At 53.8% G+C, this 18,662-nt stretch overlaps 1 protein-coding gene across 1 annotated transcript; it reads right to left on the bottom strand.

The window, feature by feature from the left end:
* Nucleotides 1–12,726: 12,726 nt before the first annotated feature.
* Nucleotides 12,727–15,609, bottom strand: BARHL2 (BarH like homeobox 2; the record flags this gene model as incomplete). Its single annotated transcript, XM_080349202.1, has 3 exons — nucleotides 12,727–13,039; nucleotides 13,522–13,747; nucleotides 15,033–15,609. The coding sequence occupies 3 exons, from the start codon at nucleotides 15,607–15,609 to the stop codon at nucleotides 12,727–12,729; spliced, it is 1,116 nt and encodes a 371-aa protein (XP_080205328.1).
* Between the last annotated feature and the right edge of the window lie 3,053 nt (nucleotides 15,610–18,662).

Here is an 18,662-nt window from a genome sequence, read left to right on the forward strand (position 1 = left end):
ACCCCAGCAGCTCTGCTCAGGAATTGCAGCTTTGGCTTCAGCAGACAACCTTGGCCAGATAAATACACATAAAGTTGTCCTTACAGCAGGTTAAAAGGTATTAGAAAAATGTTTTAAATAAATGCATTTTAAGTTTTTCGTCCTTTCTGCCATAATGACTGGAACACCTCAAGATAGTTTTAAACGCTGTTTAAGGTTGCATCATACATTTTACACCATAAATTATTAAATGACTTAATGGACAATGCATTAGAAGGAAAACAGGCAAATTACAGAATAATTTAACTGTTGCAAAGAAACAGAGCAACTTGCAGGACGTAAAACACTCTATTTTGACACAGAATGCCTGAAGCTAAAGCAATTAAGGCTGCAAAATATTGCCGGCTGACATGATGTGTATGTAAATTTGTCATTCATTGGCGAGGGTTTGTAACAATCACAAGTAATGTGCACAATAAAACAACCATGTGGTATAAAAGGCTTTCTGCTAAGAATACTCGGAAAATGGGGGTTAGGGATCATTTAAGCATATCATCATCATTATACATGTAGCAGTTGTTTATGACAAAAAACACCTTTCCAATACTGGTAGCTCAAACAATGGTAGCCCTTCGAAATATTATTTACCATTATTTGTGTGCAGGATCATGAAGGAAATATTCTTAAGTTCCTTTTAAGAGTTACTGTGAGCTTTTCACCAGAGATTCAAATTCCAGTGAATCAGCCCCTCCAGGCTAGTTTAAAAAAGCTCACAAACTCCCCACACTTTGCCAGGAAACCTAGTCAAGAAAGAGATGCCTGAAAGATGCCAATGCTTATACAATTGAGTCAGTTACTTTATGTAAAACTGAGACCAATAAAAGAGGCGATGAGACCTTTTGAGCCCCCATCAAAAAGCAGTAGATTTAACTATCGATCTTTCTGATCTGCACATCTCTGCAAGCTGCCTGACTCAAGAGCAAGGGAAGGCCTGCCATGCCAATGATGAGGCTGACTTTTTGGGTGCCCACTCTCCTCCTCAGAGGTGGTGGGAAGCAGGAGCTGCTTATTCACTGAGATCTTCGTAATGCAGCAAGGAACACCTGCCCAGGTATCACAGCTTCTGCTATGGCCTCTACAGAACAAAAGAATTTTAAAATGCAATCCTGGGGAGCCTGGGCTCAATCTCAAGCCCTTTATTATATGAAGAAGGGAAAAAACCCAAACAGAAGGCAGAGGAGGCTCAAATCCCCTAAGCCATCCATCCTGATCCCAGAGGTGCTGCTGCTTTCCAGCCCTCCCCACCAATGGGCCCAACCACACCACCAGCCCTAGCGAGGGCACAAGCTCCTGGGCTGCCCCAGACACACTTGCACACTCCAGTCCATGATACAGAGACTGGTCAGTGCGGGAAACCAGTAGCTTAAAACCGCAGGACACAGACCTGGACAAAATCAAACATGAAGCCCCAAGTAAGGAGCCCTGGCTTTCTGTACAGGGGTGATGGGTCCCTGGAGGTGGTGGGGTCTCCCATTTTAGCCCATTTGGCCCTGGTGTTCAGAGCACAACCTGCCAGCACAGCTGGTTCTGCCAGTCCAGCTCCATCTCCCAGTCAGACCAGGGCTCCTTGGCAACAGGAGGCAAACCCTTCTCCAGACAAACCTTCCTACACATCTCTGCAAAGCTACCCCAGATGACATCCTTCCTTCTAGTGCCTCATCCTGTCATTTGATCTAGCTCTGCCCCAAAGGCACTTCTTTGTGAACAGGGAGGACAAAACCAGTTTTCCTGTAAACCCCTTGTCCCAGGGTAGTTTATCTCAGCAGCTGATGGGTGAGATTACTGACCAGCAACAGTCCTGGACATGGGAGGACCATGAGTGAGGTCTTGTCAGAAATGCCAGGAGGTCTCAGGGGCACAGGCAGTTCAGTTCCCAGTGACACCTTGGCCTCCACCAGCATCCCCCAGCCCACACAAAGAAATTCCCCAAACTGCCACACGCCACCTCTAGACCTTCATCAGCTTTTGTTCTTCCCAGTGATTTTGCTGTTGAGGTGAATTAAGCTGTCTCCACTCTAGACACAATCTAAGAGACACTTTGGACACTTTGCCTTAGAAAGCGACCAAGTTAATGTTTTAAATTTCTGTTCTAGGCCACATTTCAGGAAATCATTCAAAAGAATACAATAAGCCTTCACTGGAGTGAAACATGAGATTTGCCCGAGATAAGACTTTAACTCCACATCCATTGTGTCTTTAAACACCCCATTTGTGGGACAGAGAAAAGGAGCGGATACCTCTAAGTGTCATGTTTTGTGACAGGCAAGAGCAAGACAAGAAGCCACGCGGGATGTCCCCCTTTCCATACACCGCACCCCAACAAACACATCTCACTAACGACAGTGGTGACACAGCGGTGTCACAGAAGGAATTTGGGGCAACGGAATTCCACCATGGTGGCTGCAAGCAGAGGCTGAAGTCAGCACCTCCTGCATTCCCACCAAAACGCCAGGTTCAGCAGTATACCCACTCAGGACTAACCTCTTTTTCTGGGGCCCTGAGCCACTGTCATTAGAAAATCAGCGTTTCCAGTTGCCGTGCTGGCACCAGGGCAGCTCCTGGCAAGCGGTGACGCTGTAGTGGTACCTTGACACCTTGTCTGTTTTCCACCCAATGTCCTCACTCATTTCTATCAAGTCTCTCTCTTGTAGGTTGATGCCAAAGGGTAGGAGAAGAGGGTACAGGAAAAGGGCGAATTTTAAAACATCTCTCCTTATAAATAGAATAGGTTATGCATGTCTCTCTGAAGTACAGTATTAATCCCAATTGTGCCATAAAATATATATGACTCACTTGAGCCTTGTTCTCTGGTGAATTATGAACTATTATATCACTCATGGGATAAGTATTATGTCTCTTAAGAGACTATCACCTTTCCTCTATTTTATAATATAAAACTTCATTGAAACCTGCCGTGCCTGATATAAGCGACTTCTCGTGATACACATTAAATCTTTTCCTTTTACAGCTTCTTTTGCTTAGCTGATATTCACATCAGGGTGAGTTCTTTCAGATGTAGCATAAGCATAAATTAGTATGTAAGAGAAGTAGTCGTTTAGCAGAGTTTTTCCTTTAATAAATCTGGTGATATTTATATTTCATCACAGAGCAGAAAGATTTTTTTTACACATTTAAAGATTTATTCCTGTAGTAAGTATCCAATTAATAGGGCTTTAGCATGCAGACAGGATTTGTATTTATGTTGAAGAAAATGTGTTCTCATTATACTTTTATTCTCATGTTAGATTTATTGTGGGTTCCATTATAATTTATTTTAGTAGCTCCATTTTCTAATTCTTTATATTTACATGTCTTTTCCAACAAAAATAATAATACATAAATAATACCTGACAAGATTTGCAGATTTTCTCTATTTGTATGCTCTAATTCTCTGAGCATCTTGGAATGGAAATGCTGTGAACTACAAAGGAAATCTCTATGTGATCTCTATTACATGAAAAATTATCATTTTTATATCCTCTTCACTCTGCCAAGTTCTTTCCAAGTTCCAGTTTCCAATGTATGAAAGTAGGCAAGAAATGGTAGCAAAGCCAAACACAGTGGCACTTTCTAAGTATGAATACTCACTACTTACATTTTCCATGCGCTGCTGTAATTAGCGGTGTCAGAGGACAGCCTGCTGCATTGCAGCAGAGAGCTCTTTCCTATTTACTGTCACATGTATTTTTTCATAGGCTTTTTGTCTTGCTGGCGTGGGGTTTATGATAACACAGTTTTACCACTGCTGTTCTGCAAACCACGGCTGAGAATGATGTTTGGCCACTCAAGCTTTGCCCAGTCCTTATCCCAGCCTGCTTGGCTTTCTGCTGGTGTGCGGTGGGATGGGGGTTTGAAGCTATAGGGAGATCAGCCTCACCAGTCACCCACCAACATTTCAAACATGGGAAGATCTTATGCTCAGCAAGTGTTTCCACACACGCTGCATCTCTAAGAAAAGGGTGCCTACCAAGTGCCAGACAGTAACTTTCCTGGGTCTGCGCGGTGTGAGACAGGTTTCTCGTGCAGCCCATCCCAGAGCTTTAGCTCCAGCACTAACCTCAGCAGGTCTGACCCTGCCAGCAGCCAGGCAGGGCACAGCATTTGCCTGGGGAAGCCAGCTGAGTTACACTGCGGTCGTAACACTATACATAAGAGCCAAATCTGGCCAAGTGCTGTTGCAGTAGATGTTGCTTTCATTTTGCAGTGTACCCTCTGCTGGGAAAAAAAAAATGACTTTATGTTAGATATCACATCTAATTATTCCTGTTGGGCTGGCCCAGAGAAATGTCAACAGTGCATTGTAAGTGCTAATTGGGGTGTCCATGCTCTGCAGTAGATTTGGGATACAACACCCAAGACTGGAGAGGTTAAGCATGTTTTAGAATACTGTACTGTAATGAGCTTAGTCTCTATGGAAGACGCACAGCTTTGCTGCGCACACTTCGTGCTGCATTGCTCAAGCCACACACCAGCACACCAGGGCTGGCTAAAGCAGGCTGCCCGTGGCCACCACCAGCCACCAGGAGCAGGGATCAGTCTTCCCAGGACATGCTCTTGAGCACTCAGCAAAAGAGAGTGAGGTGAAGAGTGAAGGAAAGGAGAGGGAAAGGACAAAGCTGGGAAAGGGAGAGAAAAAAATAAAAGACTTCTAGAGAGTGAAATAAATAAAAAATCACCAGCATGCTTACCTTGCATCCCCCTGTTTCAGGCAGAAAACCTCACTGATCTATTAAGCTTACGTGAAGTAATATGGGTTGAAGTGTCAGTGCCTATACCCGGGCTCCATTGCAGACACATGCGTTGCTGCTGTTCTCCAATAGACCCCTCTATGCTTCTGATTAAATATTAATCCAGCCTTACTTCACAACTTCTAAAGCCAAAAACTTACATTACTTTAATATAGGGACAATGACAGTATTTGAATCCACAGGACACAGCCAAATCACTAGTGGCAAATCCCCAAGATAGGCTTTTTGGCAGCCTTCATTTTCCAATTGCTCGGTCCTGCTTTAAACCACCAGTCCAAGGGATGCTGCACACTTTCTGTTCACAGTGCTGGGGTAGTGGAGTGTCTGCTGTGACATCACATCTTTCTACACACTCAAGCACTGAAACATTTTTATGGGGCAGCCCTGAAAACTTTCAGGATTTTTTTCTTGTTTCATTTTCACACAATTACAACAAAAGTATGTAAAGCTACAGCATGACTGCTAGTCTGTCAGTCTATAAATCTACTAGGAAGCTACTCCATGCCCTTTTGTGCCGTTCCTCTGCTCCTCAGTACATTTTTGCCACTCATGTGAGCAGTGTTGCATCAGGTCAGTATTCTGCTTTAAACAAACCTGTGTGTACCACTACAGCCTTTTCATCTCTCATAGGAGTGAGCGAGCCCTACAACAGGGTCTTACTCAATGAAAATGGGGTTCAAACCCAGAATGCTGAACTTGTTCAGACATTGAGACAGGAATATTAAAAGCAAATCTGAAATACTATTGTAAGTACAAAGACGAGGCCTCAGAGGTGTTCTCTGTTTCACACAATCCTGCCATAATTATTCCCCTGTATGCTAATGCAGAACAGGTAGGCAATTATTCCCGAGCTTGCTTCACATTACTTGTTCTTCCTGACCTCGGATTAAAACATAACAGTGTCAGAATCCACATAAAATATAGGGCAAAACCTCACAGACGAGCTCTCAACAAAGGGTTGTGCTGGCTCTCAGGACAAGGTCTGTGGAGGGCAATGCAGGAAAGGTGCCATTTCAGAAAGCTCTCCGGGCCATGGGCTGTATCCTTCTGGAGGGGAAGGCATATGAGAAGCTGTGTTTCTACTGTGTGTATTCAAACAATTAGTTGATGCCGCTCGCTGAGGGACAACTCACTAAGTCCAGGATTTGTCAAACTGTTCTCAGCAGTGGCATTCTGAGGTTATTCACCTGGGGAATCCTCTTTTTTAGGACAGCATCCTGAGGGAGCAGCTCCAGTTCCTTTTCCTCACTGCATATTCATAAAGACTAGTGCGGCTACACAATTGAATCATGAATTCTGGTAATAGATTTTTACCCTGACCATGTGTGAAACAGATAAGATGTCGGCTACGCTGCCCACCCAAGATGCCCTGACATACCCAAATGCTGCTGTGCAAAGAAGTCAGAGGCAGATGTTGTCCTGCATGTTTTTACAATGATACTGCCCATGTGGACACCTCTGCTTGGTATGGAAGGAAGTGAAAGGTGCTTTCACATGCATATCAAGCTAGAGAAAAGGCCACTTGAACTTACATGGTGTCTTAACAGTGTACAAATCACTGCATGCCTGCATTGAGGTCTAGAAAAGACATACAGGTTGGATAGCTGAAAACCTATCTAGAAACAGTGTGCACACCACCCGGATCTGGGTATCTCTGTCTGATATTTTACACAGAAGATGTATAGACTGCACTGCCAGACAGAAACACCCACATATGCTGCAGAAAGTGAGGATGGCAAATAAAATATTGCTCTCATTCTGCACATCTTCTTCACCGGCTAGATCCACTAGTTGTATATTTGTTTACATTCTGAAATAGCAGGAAACGGGAGGGACAACAAAAAGCTAAATAAATATTTAATGTATCAGCACCTGTCATATAGTTTCTGTGCAGCACCACTATCGATTTCCTGGTAGTTCTCCTTCCCTACCCAACTTCATTAAAGAATAAAAGTAAAGTAATAAGTCATTTCACACTCTGTCTGACCATTATACAATAATAGCAAGATTTCATGCAAGGGTACAACATTATGCCCATCTGCAATCACAGTCTCTTTGCAAAAATCTCAATTCACACTTCACATGCAGCTAACCTTGTTACCATTCCCTTCCTAAATCCATCAGTCTTGCAGCTGCACGTCTTCACAGCCCAACATCTTAAAATTCATCACTTTGACACCCTCACATCCTTACAGGTCAAGCTAAAGAAGCCAACCAAGAATAATTAAGGGGCACCCCAGATGTTTAGTTTACTTCTAGCCAGCCTTTCCCGAAAGTGGGTACAGTTCTCTTTTTGTACGCTAAAGATCCATGTAAGGTGCTTGATTTAAGGACGTGAGACCTCCAACAAAATTCAGAGCTCTGCCCTCACTTTTTTTTTTTTGTTCAGACGTATAGCTCTTTGTAGTCGGAATTTGAACAAGAAGTGTGATAATGAGTAGGTTGAGGGAAGAAAAGGTGTTATCTCATTAAGGTAATTACTAAGACATCCCCACCATTACCTCGGTTTGAAAATGTGGCAATTAAAGCGCCCTACATGGGCCCCCAGAGACAAGGGAACACGACAGCCTCGGACAACTTTTGCGCGCCCAGGCCAGGAGGGAGAGGGGCTGCCCCTCGCCCCCGCCACCAGAGCACCGGTCCCGCGGGGCACGGCCCGGAGCAGCGCGGGGGAAGCCGGGAGCCGCCACGACGGAGCCCGCGGCTGCGCCCCGGCCGAGCGCGGCTCCCCGCCAGGGTAGGCGCGGCGCTGGAGCCCCGGGGGTCCGGGCGAGCCCCGCATCCATTGCTGGCGGCACTGCAAAGCGCCTCACTTGGGTTCCTTTGAAATCCGCTAATTTTGAGGACGAGCGCTTGTGCGCTTCCATTAATAGAAGCGGCTTGTGAAAAATAGGGCATATGAATATGGAAACGGAGTTCTAATCCGATGAGCGCTCCGCTGGACATAGTCTCCGGTTGGAAACACGCGGAGACAGGCACTGGCTCCGACTGGCCCACGGCCCCTTCGACGGCGGGAGCAGCCCAAGGGAAAAACGGATTTCAAAGGCTTTTTCGCGAAACGGGGCCCCCAGGGAGTGGAGCATTCGGGGGCCGCCCGCCGGCTCCCTGCCCCGCGCCGGTCCCGGGGGGTCCCAGGCTTCATCAACTGCCCCCCACCAGGGACCACGGGGCTCATTTCGATGCTGTCCCGGAGGCGAAACAGACATCGACAAGGGCGTATGGCCGCCCTGGCAGGTCAGGTTTGCTCTGCCTCCCTTCCCTCGCAAATCGGCCTCCACGTTAAAGCGGCTACCGAGACAAAAACAAAACAACGGTGGTGACAACGGCGGGAGACGTCGGCTTAGCAGCAGGAGAGAATAGAGGAGGGGGGAAAAACCGTGTAATTCCAACCCGAAACGGTTATTCGCTGCCCATTCCTGTCACCCCTAGGCTGGGGATAATTGTAACATCATGAAGGGGTTTACCCTTTCCACAGGTGAGCTTAGACTGGCTGCACCCACTCCACGCCCTGGGCTGGAGCCGAGTTGTTAGAGTGGCCTGCAGGAAGGATTTAAGACGATTTACAGCGTGCATTCGCACAGAAGCGCCATGTGAATTTTGAGGAAGATAAACTCTGGAAAGGGAGAAAATAGCAAAGGTTAAAAGCCCACCTGCACGAAAAAAAAAAAAAAAGTTACATTTGTAGGACCGATAAGCAGCGGCGGAGCACTAATACGGCGTTACATGAGGGCTGCGTTAGCCTGTGTAAACGCAACCAGGGTAACAGGGCAGCACGGAGCTTCGCTGGTTGCTGCTCGCTGGTTCCCAGCGGCGGCTGAGCCGGACTCGCTTGTCCGACTGAGAGGGCGGATTCAGCTTCCAGAGCACCCCGGCGCCAGGGCAGGCACCTCGGAGAGTCGCAGAAAATGCTCATCCCTGTGTCCCAGCTCAGAGAAGTCCCCTTCTCACTTTTTTCCTCTAATGAGGGCCAAACCAATGCCCCGGGAGGGGGAAGTAATTAAACCGGATCCTGCTGCTGCATCCCGCAAGAAAGCCCTTCGGCCAAGAGCAGCCTGCCCGCGGCTCTGCTGTCGGGAGGGCTCAGCCAGGAGCTGGAGGCTGCAACGAGTCGCCAAAACCTGCCTGAGCATCGCAGGAGTTCCCCAAAGGAACCTCCAGTGTTGTGCCCACCTGCAAAACACACAGCCAGCGCCCAGGAGAAACAAACCGAAGGGAGGACCGCGGACGGGGCAACCAAAGAGCTCCCGCGTCCCACCGCGGCCGCGTCTGTGTCAACCCGGTGGGGCAAGGGCGGGAGCGGAACAGCCCTGGTCCGCTTTCCGCCCCGCCGGCTGGAGCAGGGGCAACACCGGTACACCCAACACAAAGCCCCCGGGACGCAGCCCCCGCTCCGTGCTCTCAGACCGAAGGGCTGGGCCGCTGGCAGCCCGGATTCGAATCGGAACAGGGGCTTTCTACCAGGCGGTGGGTGGTGGAGAGACGAGCTAGGCTGTCCTTAGGCAGCGGGAGCCTGTCTCGGCCACCTCCGTCTTCATGACCGCCTGCCGGCAAGTGCCGAGGAAGGAGACCCCGAAGTCCCTTAGGACGAGAGGTTCCCCTTCCTGCCCGACCGAGAGCTGCCTCCGGCAACCCCGGGCTGCGTTGCCCCGCCCGGGACCAGGCAGGAAGCTCCCGGAGGCGGGTCGGGACGGTCCCGAAGGTGCCAGAAGGGCCGGGCCGGGCCAGCCCGCGCCGTCCGGAGCTGTCCGTGGTGCTGAGGGCTCAGAGCTGGCGCCTCCCGGGGCCGGAGGGGCCGGAGCAACCCCATTCCGTGCGGGCCGTCGCCTGGTGCGTGGGGCAAGTTACCCTGCGAGCTGCCGCGTCCTTGTGGCTCACACACAGCTCTTCCACAGCCTCACGGTTTGTTTCCACGCTCAGCTCGCCAGATCTGTTCCGGCGAGTGCCGGAATTCCCGCGGTTTAAGGCTCAGAGAGCCCGCTCATCTGTCAACAGATGGATTTGTTTATTTTGTTTACATCCACTTCCACGGACGAGAACAGGTCCTGGCCAGAGCTGGAGAGAGATAGGGACTGCAGGAATTCAGCAGCTCGACACCAAGTCTGTGGTTGGCCGCGGAGAAAGCAGCTCTCTGGGGAGGAAAGGGGACAAAACCCGAACGGCGCGGCTGGAAAGGCACGGCCGTCAACGGCGTCGAAACGCCAGTGGTGTCCGGTCCTATCCCATGCCCCGCGCTGGGCCAGGCGGCCGGGAGACGACCCCGCACAGCCCGGCCCGTCGCCCGGCTCTTTGTCCTGCTGCAGCGCACTGAAACGCGTGTTCATATGCCGTTCGTTTTTTTTTCAAACAAGAAAAGGACCCCTTTCCTGCAAGGCTGGTCCGGTCGGTCAGCCTCAGACCCGTCCCCGGGTAGGCTCCTTCAAGGTGCAAACAGAGAGCGGGAAGAAGGACTTACATTTCCAGTCCTGCTTCCTAAATGGGGAAAGAGGAAGTGAAAGGGAGCTATTCCTGCTCTAAACCTCCTCCCGCTCACATGCACTTTCCACTCGGGACTGGAAATAGCTTTGAGGGGGATGTCAGGGTTCCTCGCACCCTCCCCCGACAGGCTTTGCTTCAGGCACTGTCCGACACAGCAGCTGCAGCCCCCCCAGCCCGGCCGCGCCCCCCTCTCCTCGTTTGCTCTCCTGCTTGCAAGCCCCTGCCCGCCGCCGCCCCCAAAGCACCGGAACCCCCTGCCCAGGCAGGCTCCCCTCGGCATCGGGGCCGGCTCTGCTCCGGAGAGGGGAGTTGGGGGACACTCCATCCATTTTGCATCAACTTTCCTTCCTTATTCTCACTACTTTTCACGGTGTTTGTACAGTCAAAACCGAGCCCCGACTTAGCCATCGAGAAGAACAACGAGCTGGGACCAGCTTCTCCAGCTGGATCGCCTCCTTTCGGGAAACAACAGCTTAGGATTCGTTGTTTGGACTCAGGAGAGGGCCCTAAACAAGCCCAAATTTCCTACCTCTTTCCCCAGCCCGGACAAGATGCATTTCCCGGGAAAACCACGGCGGCGAGGCGGAGCAGGTGTGCTGCCCTGGCCACTCGGGGCCTCGCTCCCGGGTCGTTCCTGCCGCGGGTAATTTGGGGGCCGTGGAAGAGACGCGGGGGAATAGTCAGCGGCCGCCGCAACACGGACAGAAAACGAAGTGGGCGTTCCCGAGCCGCTCCCCTTTTGTTAGATCAAGGCAGAGGTCAATATGGTTTTAACGCGAATTTATTAGCAGATAAATCAGCAAGCCGCTCGCTAATTAGCAAAGCCCAAATAAACGTGCCCGGAGGCTTCTCCTTTTTTTTTTTTCCTTCCTCTCCCCCCCCTTTTTTTTTTCTTTCTCTCTCGAAAGAAATGAAACCCACGAGGAAATATATATATATATATATATATATATATATATATATATAAAAGAAAGCCAAACCTTCAGAGAAGATAATATTGGACATTATGAATGTTTTATAGGTAATTACTGTATAACTTTCTAATTTCGCAGAGGGGTGTTCACCTCCAAAGGCTGGGGCCAGAGCCGTCCCCGGAGGCCAGTGGAGGGTCACGGCCCCCAGACGCGACCCGCACTCCCTCTCCGGTTCCCTCTCCCCCTGTGGAACCTGGTGGCCTGGGCCGGCATAGGGAAGAGAGGCGCTTGGGAGGGAAGCTGTCTGCCACGGGAAGGGGGGAGCAGCAACAGAGATCAAAGGCCAACGGAGTTCGGGGTTTCCGTGTCCGCCGGGACCCTCCTGCCCTCCCTGCCTGTTTCCCCTCCTTACTCACCCCGTCCGCCGGCGCCCGCTGCCTGTCCCAGCTCGGTGCGGAAACAGCTACCGGGCCGGGGCAGCGTCCCAAAGCCCGACAGGACCCCGCCGCGCCCCCAGGAACCGGAGCCGTGACCAAAGCCGACCCGGGCCACCCGCTGCCTTTCTGGGAAAGCCGCTACTGCCCTGCACAGGTGCTTAAAATAGCGGCGAGGGACAGAACACCTGCGCGAGGGTTTGTTTTTCCTTTAAAATACAGATCGAGACAAATAGCACCGGTTAGGAAACAACAAGCCTAACATTTAAAAAAAAAAAAAAAAAAAAAAGTGGCATTTGCCTTTTCTACTCCAAATTTCTTGCATTCTCGTCACGGGGAAAATTAGCTACCTTGAATAGTCACGTTTGTTAGAAAAAAAGATAAACTTTATTTCTTTTTTTTTCTTTTTTTTTCCTGTAATTCTTCGGTCACAAAAAAAACCCCCTATATTTTGTCATCTAAGCATTTATTTTACTGAATCAAAAAAAGACATGAAAAGGGAGAGGGGAAAATCACGTCCGTTCGTTTTAAACTAACGCGTAGAAGTGATTTTTTTTTTTCCTTTTTTGACAACATATAATAAATATTATATAGCACTCAGCACTCGGTCTGTACAATTCTGTTCGCATTAGGGAGCATGCCACTTTTCAATAAGAAAAACAAACAAACAAACAAAAAGTAATGAGAAAAATCAGTGCAAAGTTCTCCGTTCCCCCGATCTTCTCTGCCGGGCGGGGGTCGAGGCGCTCTCATTCCCTCCGTCCTCCACAGCCGTTAGTCTCTTCGGCGGGCTCGGGCTCCCTTTCCCTCTCCTCCTCCTCCCCCTCCGTCCCTCTCTCTCTCCGAGCTCCAAGTCCTGCCTCGCAGGAGCCGAGGTCGGCGGGTCGCCCCGCGGCTCTGCCCGCCTTCCCCCGCGTGTGGTCGTTTCACTTACGGGCTCGGCTCTGGGTTCACGGTTCAAGAGTCCCTGCTCTGACTGATCGCCTCCCTCGGTGGCCGGTGGCTGCCTGCAGAAACTCCTGCCCCTCGGCTTCCGCTCGCTTCCTTCTCTGCGGTGCTGGGGCTTGTTTGGGGACGGGGAGGGGAAGGGCTCGTTGCGGGGACTGCGGTGCCGCTTCACCGGGGGTGCGGGGTGCCGGGCATGGGGTTAGCCAGGGGGTTGAGAGCCGGCTGCCCGCCGGGCCCCAGCCCGTGGATCAGCACCCGCGGCACCAGCGGCCGCTGCAGCTGGGGGTGCGGAGCGGGGGGAGTCCGGTACATGCTGCTGTACATGGCCGCGGCCGCCGCGGCAGCCGTCGTGCTGTCCATGCTTCCCAGCAGGCTGGGGTGGTAGAAATAGGGCGAGGGGAACATCCTCTGCAGGGCCGAGTAGTTCCCGGCCTCGGCCAGCAGCTCCAGGCCCACCGCCGTCTGCCGCTTCCACTTCGTCCTGCCGGGGGGAACAAGAGGCGGCTGCAGGGCGGGCGCCGCTACGGGGCACCGGGCCCGGTTCCATGGGGGTCCGCTGACAGCCTCCTCCTCTCCCTGGCACGGCCCACCAGCCCTGCGGGCCCCCGCACGGCGCGACCCCCCGGCCGTACCCGGCTCCCCCTCCACCTCTCGCAACCCCGACACATGCACACGGCAACTCCGGCCAAATTAATAACCACAGCACACGGTTAGATCGCAGCGCGATGACACTAATGTTTTGCGACAGAATTAGGGTGGCTGCAACCGTATGTAATGAGACAGAAAATTACGGCAGCGGTGAGAGGGGCCGGACCCCCCAGCCCGCAGCCGGGGAAGGCGCGGGGCAGCCGCCGGGCAGTTCCCGCATCGCCTCAGGCTCCCGCGGGCAGCACCAGAGCAGAGCCCGCCCGCTCATCCCCCCGGCTTTCCAGGGAGCCCCGGGGCCACCTGGGTCAGCCTTACCTCCGGTTCTGGTACCAGGTTTTCACCTGCGTGTCGGTGAGGTTGAGGGCGGCGGCCAGGTCCATGCGATCCTGCACACTCAGGTACTTCTGTCGCTCGAAGCTTCGCTCCAGCTGGTTGAGCTGGTGGTCGGAGAAGGCGGTCCGCGCCTTCCGCGGCTTCTTGGCCCGCACCGGTGGGCTGTCCCGGCTGCTGCTGATCTCCCGATCGCCCTCCTCCTTTGTCCCTGCGAGCGAGCCGAGGCACGGTGAGGGCCGGCGGGACACCGGCTCGGCCCCCGCCCCGCCGCCGTTACAGGGCCCCGCTGCTCCCTCCCCGGGGGCTCCCCCGGAGCATAGGGGAAACGCGCAAATACAGTGGGGGGCGGCGAGCCCGTTCAGGCGATGGCGGGATTTACACTCTCCTCTTGCCAGCTATGGTGCTTTCGTTATTTTCTCGCCCTCTCTTCCCGACCCGAAATGCCGGGAAATCGATATGTCAGTCCGGCTCCGCTCGGGCCTGGGTTTGTGGCGCTCCTTGATCTTCCCCGCAGGAAGAACAATAATCTCTCTAATTGACCCACTGGGGAGGTTGGTGAACACAAAAAATGACCAGACCAGACTGTACATCTGTTTTAGGCACTCTTATGCTAATGCTAAAAGAGCAAAATGAGCGGCACACCCGGGCGTCTCTCTGCTTTTCATCCTAGCAAAAATATCTCAATGGGGTAAAATTAGAAAAATGTGTCGTGTCGCCTCTCGGCTGAACTGGACTGTCTGCGAGGAAAATAGCCCCCATCCCTGCCTCCCCTTCGCTCACTCTTTCTTCCTTCCTTCCCTTCCCCTTCCCCGCGCACATATCGCTGTTTTCATTTACAAACGCCGCACCGCGGGGGCTTCCTCATTAACACGAAATTCGTAATTTAAAAAATAATAAAAGACAGATAAATAAACATTCCTATCCCTGTTCGGGGAAAACACGGGTATTTTGCAAAACGGACAAAGCCCTCCAACCTTCCGTGGCCTATCGCGGGTCCATTTTTTAAATTATTATTAGTTTATATTTAATTAAAAGTTTTTTCGTTTATTTTATATTGGCTATTAGTGAAGTGGTATTTTTCTCATTTTTATTTTAGATCGAATTAGCAAAAAATAAAAGGCTGGAGGAAGCAATTGCAGCTGAGCCGCCGATTCTTAGAAAGCCGGAGAATCAGTTATGCTCATTTGCATTAAAAATAAATATATTCAGGTTTCCAACGCTATCCCACTGCTCCGGCTATTTCCTTAAAAACAAGGAAGTTAAATAAAAAACAGTAGTAAAGGCCGCCAAAGAGAGATGGGTAAAAAGCGCGATTTCTTTTCTTACCGATCTGAAACCCACGATAGCGAGGATCACCGACAAGCTCCGGCAGAGCGGAGCGCTCATATCGCAGATTTCCCCCCGATTTTTTCGTTTCACCGATGCGGCCGAGCGCCGCGGCCCCGGTTTTAGCGGCAGTCGAGGCGCTGCGGGGCTGGGCCGGGCGTACTCACCGTGGCATTTGATGTCGCCTTGCGTGTCTTCGCGCTTGTCGAGCTTGGCTTTGCTGTCCTCCTGTTCGAGTTTGGGCCTGAAGCTCTCTGGGGCCGCACTGCCCTCCTGCTTGGGGGTGTGATGGGGAGAGGGGACGCTGGTACTGTAAGGTGCACACGCCGCCAGCGGTTTGCTGTCGCCCAAAATGTCCTTAATTAAAAAAGAAGATGTGGAAGTCCTGGGGCCGGAGCTGGCCGAGCCCAGCTGAGGCGGTGGCGGCTGCGGGGGCGACGACTGCAAACTCGGCGGCGGTGGCGGGTGCGGGCCGAGGTGGAGGTGGTGCGGCGGCGGCGGGAGGCTCTCCGCAACTCCCAGGTGCGGCTCGGGGTGCTCCATGCTCACCGAGATGGGCGACGAGGGCGCCGTACCCACCGTGTCGATCTCCGAGCAGGGGGACGGCGTGGCCTGACTCCTAAAATCCGCCGGCCGGCCGTCGCCGTGGGGGCGAAAGTCTCCGTTCATGACTCCGGGGCTGCCAGTGCTGCTGCCCGATAGGATAGTGTCTATCCCGAAGCTGGACCCGCTCGGCCCCTCCATGGCGGACCGCTTAGCGCCGCGCCGGCATCCCCGGGGGCGGCCGCGGGGGTCGCACCGAAGGTGGAGGAGAAGGAGGGGGAACGAAGCGGGTTACCCAAACCCGCGCACCGGCGGCGCGGGCGGCACTAACGCGGGGACCCCGCTGAGCTCTGCATCGCCGCTGGGCCGGTTCACCGCTACCCAACTTTGTTGCGTGAAGTTGCGGGCACGGAGCGGGGCGGACACCGGCCACTGCGGTGCGCCCGCCCGTGCCCACCGAGCTCCTCTCGGCGGTGGCGACTCCCCTCGTGACGTCACGGCCGCCGCATCCCCCCCGCCGTTTATTATAAACCCGGGCTTTTGCCGCCGCCGCTGCCCACCCCCATTGGCGGAAGGCCGAGCGGGGGCTGACGCAGCGCAGGCGGCAGCCAATCAGCGGCGGCGGGGCCGGGCGCGGGACGGGGGGAGCGCGCCGCACGCCCCCCTCCACCCCGCACCCGTCCCCGCCGCCCCGTCGCTCTCCGGTTCCCGGCCGCCGGATCGGATCCCCCGGAGAGCATCACCCGGTGTTCCCGGGACAGTTCCGTGGTTGAATGTCAGAGTAATGGGAAGTGCCAGTGACAAGACGTCGTATTAATCCTGATGAAGTGGCGTGTCAACCTAATTAGCAGAGTAATTATCAATGTGGTAATGAACGATTTAGAGTTCTCCAAGTTATATTTTAGTACGAATTATCATTTCCAGGCCACTGTGAAGCCCACCCCGACGGCTCCTCTACTGGCCCCCAGCAGCCCCGGGACCTAACCAGCCCCAAAACCAGCCGCTGCGTTCCCAGATCTCGGTGGTTCAAGGAGATGGGGAAGAGCAATGTGGGCGCAGGACAGGATGAAGGCAGGATAAGCTCAAGGGTACTGGCGTTCAGCGACCGGACCACGCAATGCCTTAGGCGTGGGGCTGCTGCCACCTTCGCCCCGCACACAACGGCTGCCTCGGTGATGGGAGCCTGCCACCGGCCTGTGGCCAGAAGTGGGAAAGCGAGAATTCGAGGGTCTTCTAACCCCCTCCTTGGCCTGCCTGCTCCGTCCGGGAGTGCCCTGCTCGGTCCTGCCGAGAGCTGCGCGGATGTGGTGGCAGCGCGGGGATGAGCCGTCCCGCTCAGAGCTACGGAGGGGTGCGGGGGGAGCATGAGGAGCACAAGAGACGCGGGGGAGACCGGTGAGGCGGTAACTCGTTCAGGGTGGTCCGATCCAAACTGAGAGGCCGCAGTCCCGAGGTAGCTGTGCGGGATGAAGAGTCGCGCCCCGACAGGAAAGATGCCGATGCGGAGAGTGCCGCGGTCTTCTGCTCCCCTTCCGGCGGCTTGAGATCGGCCTTCCCCCGTGGGGCAAGCCAAGTAGTTTCTGGGTCCTCACTGCTAAAACTCGACGGGCCTTCCCTGGGATTCACTAGTGTCACACCCAACGCACAACGACCTTGCTGCGCGCCGCGGCCGGACAGGTCCCGGCCCGACTCCAACACTCATAAGAAGTTTTTCGACTGCAGGAGACCCTGCCCACGGGCAGCCCACTGCCACCGATGATCCCCCCGCTCCGCCCAACAGCTCCGCATAGCCGTCCGCCGCCCCGCGGGCAGGGAGCAGCCAGGTGCAGCGTTTGTCCCGGGGCTTTAGGCGCCAGTGCTGAGGCCAGAGGCTGGTGAGGGAGCCGAGGCGGTGAGCCCGGCGGAGGTGCAGGGCCGCCCGTGTCCGCTGGGCGGCGGTGGCGGCCGCCCCCGTTGTCCCCGACGGGCGCCCGGCGCTGCCGGGGCCGAAGGCAGCGCGGGCGCGGTCGCCCCGCTCAGAGAGAGGCTGACAGCACGGCGGAGTGGCCTCTTGCCAGCGTGTCCCTACAGATCGGGGCGCTTGAAGGAACAAGGGGGGGGGACAGAAGAAAATGGGGGTAAACTGAGAAGCAAAGTAAAAGATCAGGAGAAATCGATTTTTTCTAAAGTAGCCTGCAAAGACAGAGCCAGGTTTCCTGCAGTAGGGAAGCAGCCCGCGGCGGCCGTATTTATCCTGCTGTCTTGGTTTGCAATTTACCAAAAGTATGTCCTAATTATCCCTAGGGGAATGCGCGATCTGGGATAATATGTTACACTAGCATAATCCTTTAACTCACAATACACTTTCCCGTCTCGGAATCGGGATTTAGGGCTTAAAGTCATGTTCCTGAAGAGTGAACACCTTTCATTTACCTCCTCCTATTTTTTAATCCTCGACTCCATTGTGCAAAAATATTCTGGGGGAAGCAGCGGCGAGGCTCGCCCCGGGCGGACGGTTCGCTCCCGGCCGGCACCGCAACAGCCCAGAGCACCGGCAGCCTCGGCCTCTCCTGCTCATCCAGCGAACATCTCGAGCGGGTTGGGATTCCCAGAGGCCAGATCAACTCTACACGGGGGCATCCCACACAAGAGGCCTTCTACCTCCATCTGACCTCTTACGCAGGCGCAGAGGGCAGCGGGATTCTCCTTGCACTTGTTGAGGCCGGCGTGTATGTGGGACAGGTGTAGCCCTGTGTCACCTCAACTCCTGGCTGGCTGGCTGGCTGACCCCCCCCTTCCAATCTCATCCCACCCGTCTGGCTGCAGGCAAAGCCACGGAGCTACCCCACCCCACTAAATCAGCAATACCCGAATCAAAGCAATGAGCGAAGATGCCACTCAGGAGTCGGACGGGGCCTCGTTCATTAATTAGCAGGCAGCTAATCAGAGCGGCTGTTTGAGTGCTAATCAATGGCCCGATGGAGGCTGGGGACAGCGTGCGACAGGGACGGGGTATCATGTGCTGGGCTGGGGGGTGCTGCCTCACCGGGGGCAGCCGAGGCAATACGGACCGGCCCCGAGCTGCAACTGCCGCATCTACTCCCGCCCCACGGCCGGGGAAACCCGAGCAGCGGGGTGCGGGGCTCTGGGGGTTCATTCCGCAAAACAGCTCGGGGCTGGCAGGGCGCATCATCCCGGCCCCGGATTTTGGAGTTCTCCCCACCCGAATTTTGGAGTGCGGTGGTGTTGGCTCAGTGGCAGCCTCGTAGCTCGTG

Source organism: Nesoenas mayeri, assembly GCF_963082525.1.
Source record: "Nesoenas mayeri genome assembly, chromosome: 8".
Taxonomy (NCBI): Eukaryota; Metazoa; Chordata; class Aves; order Columbiformes; family Columbidae; genus Nesoenas; species Nesoenas mayeri.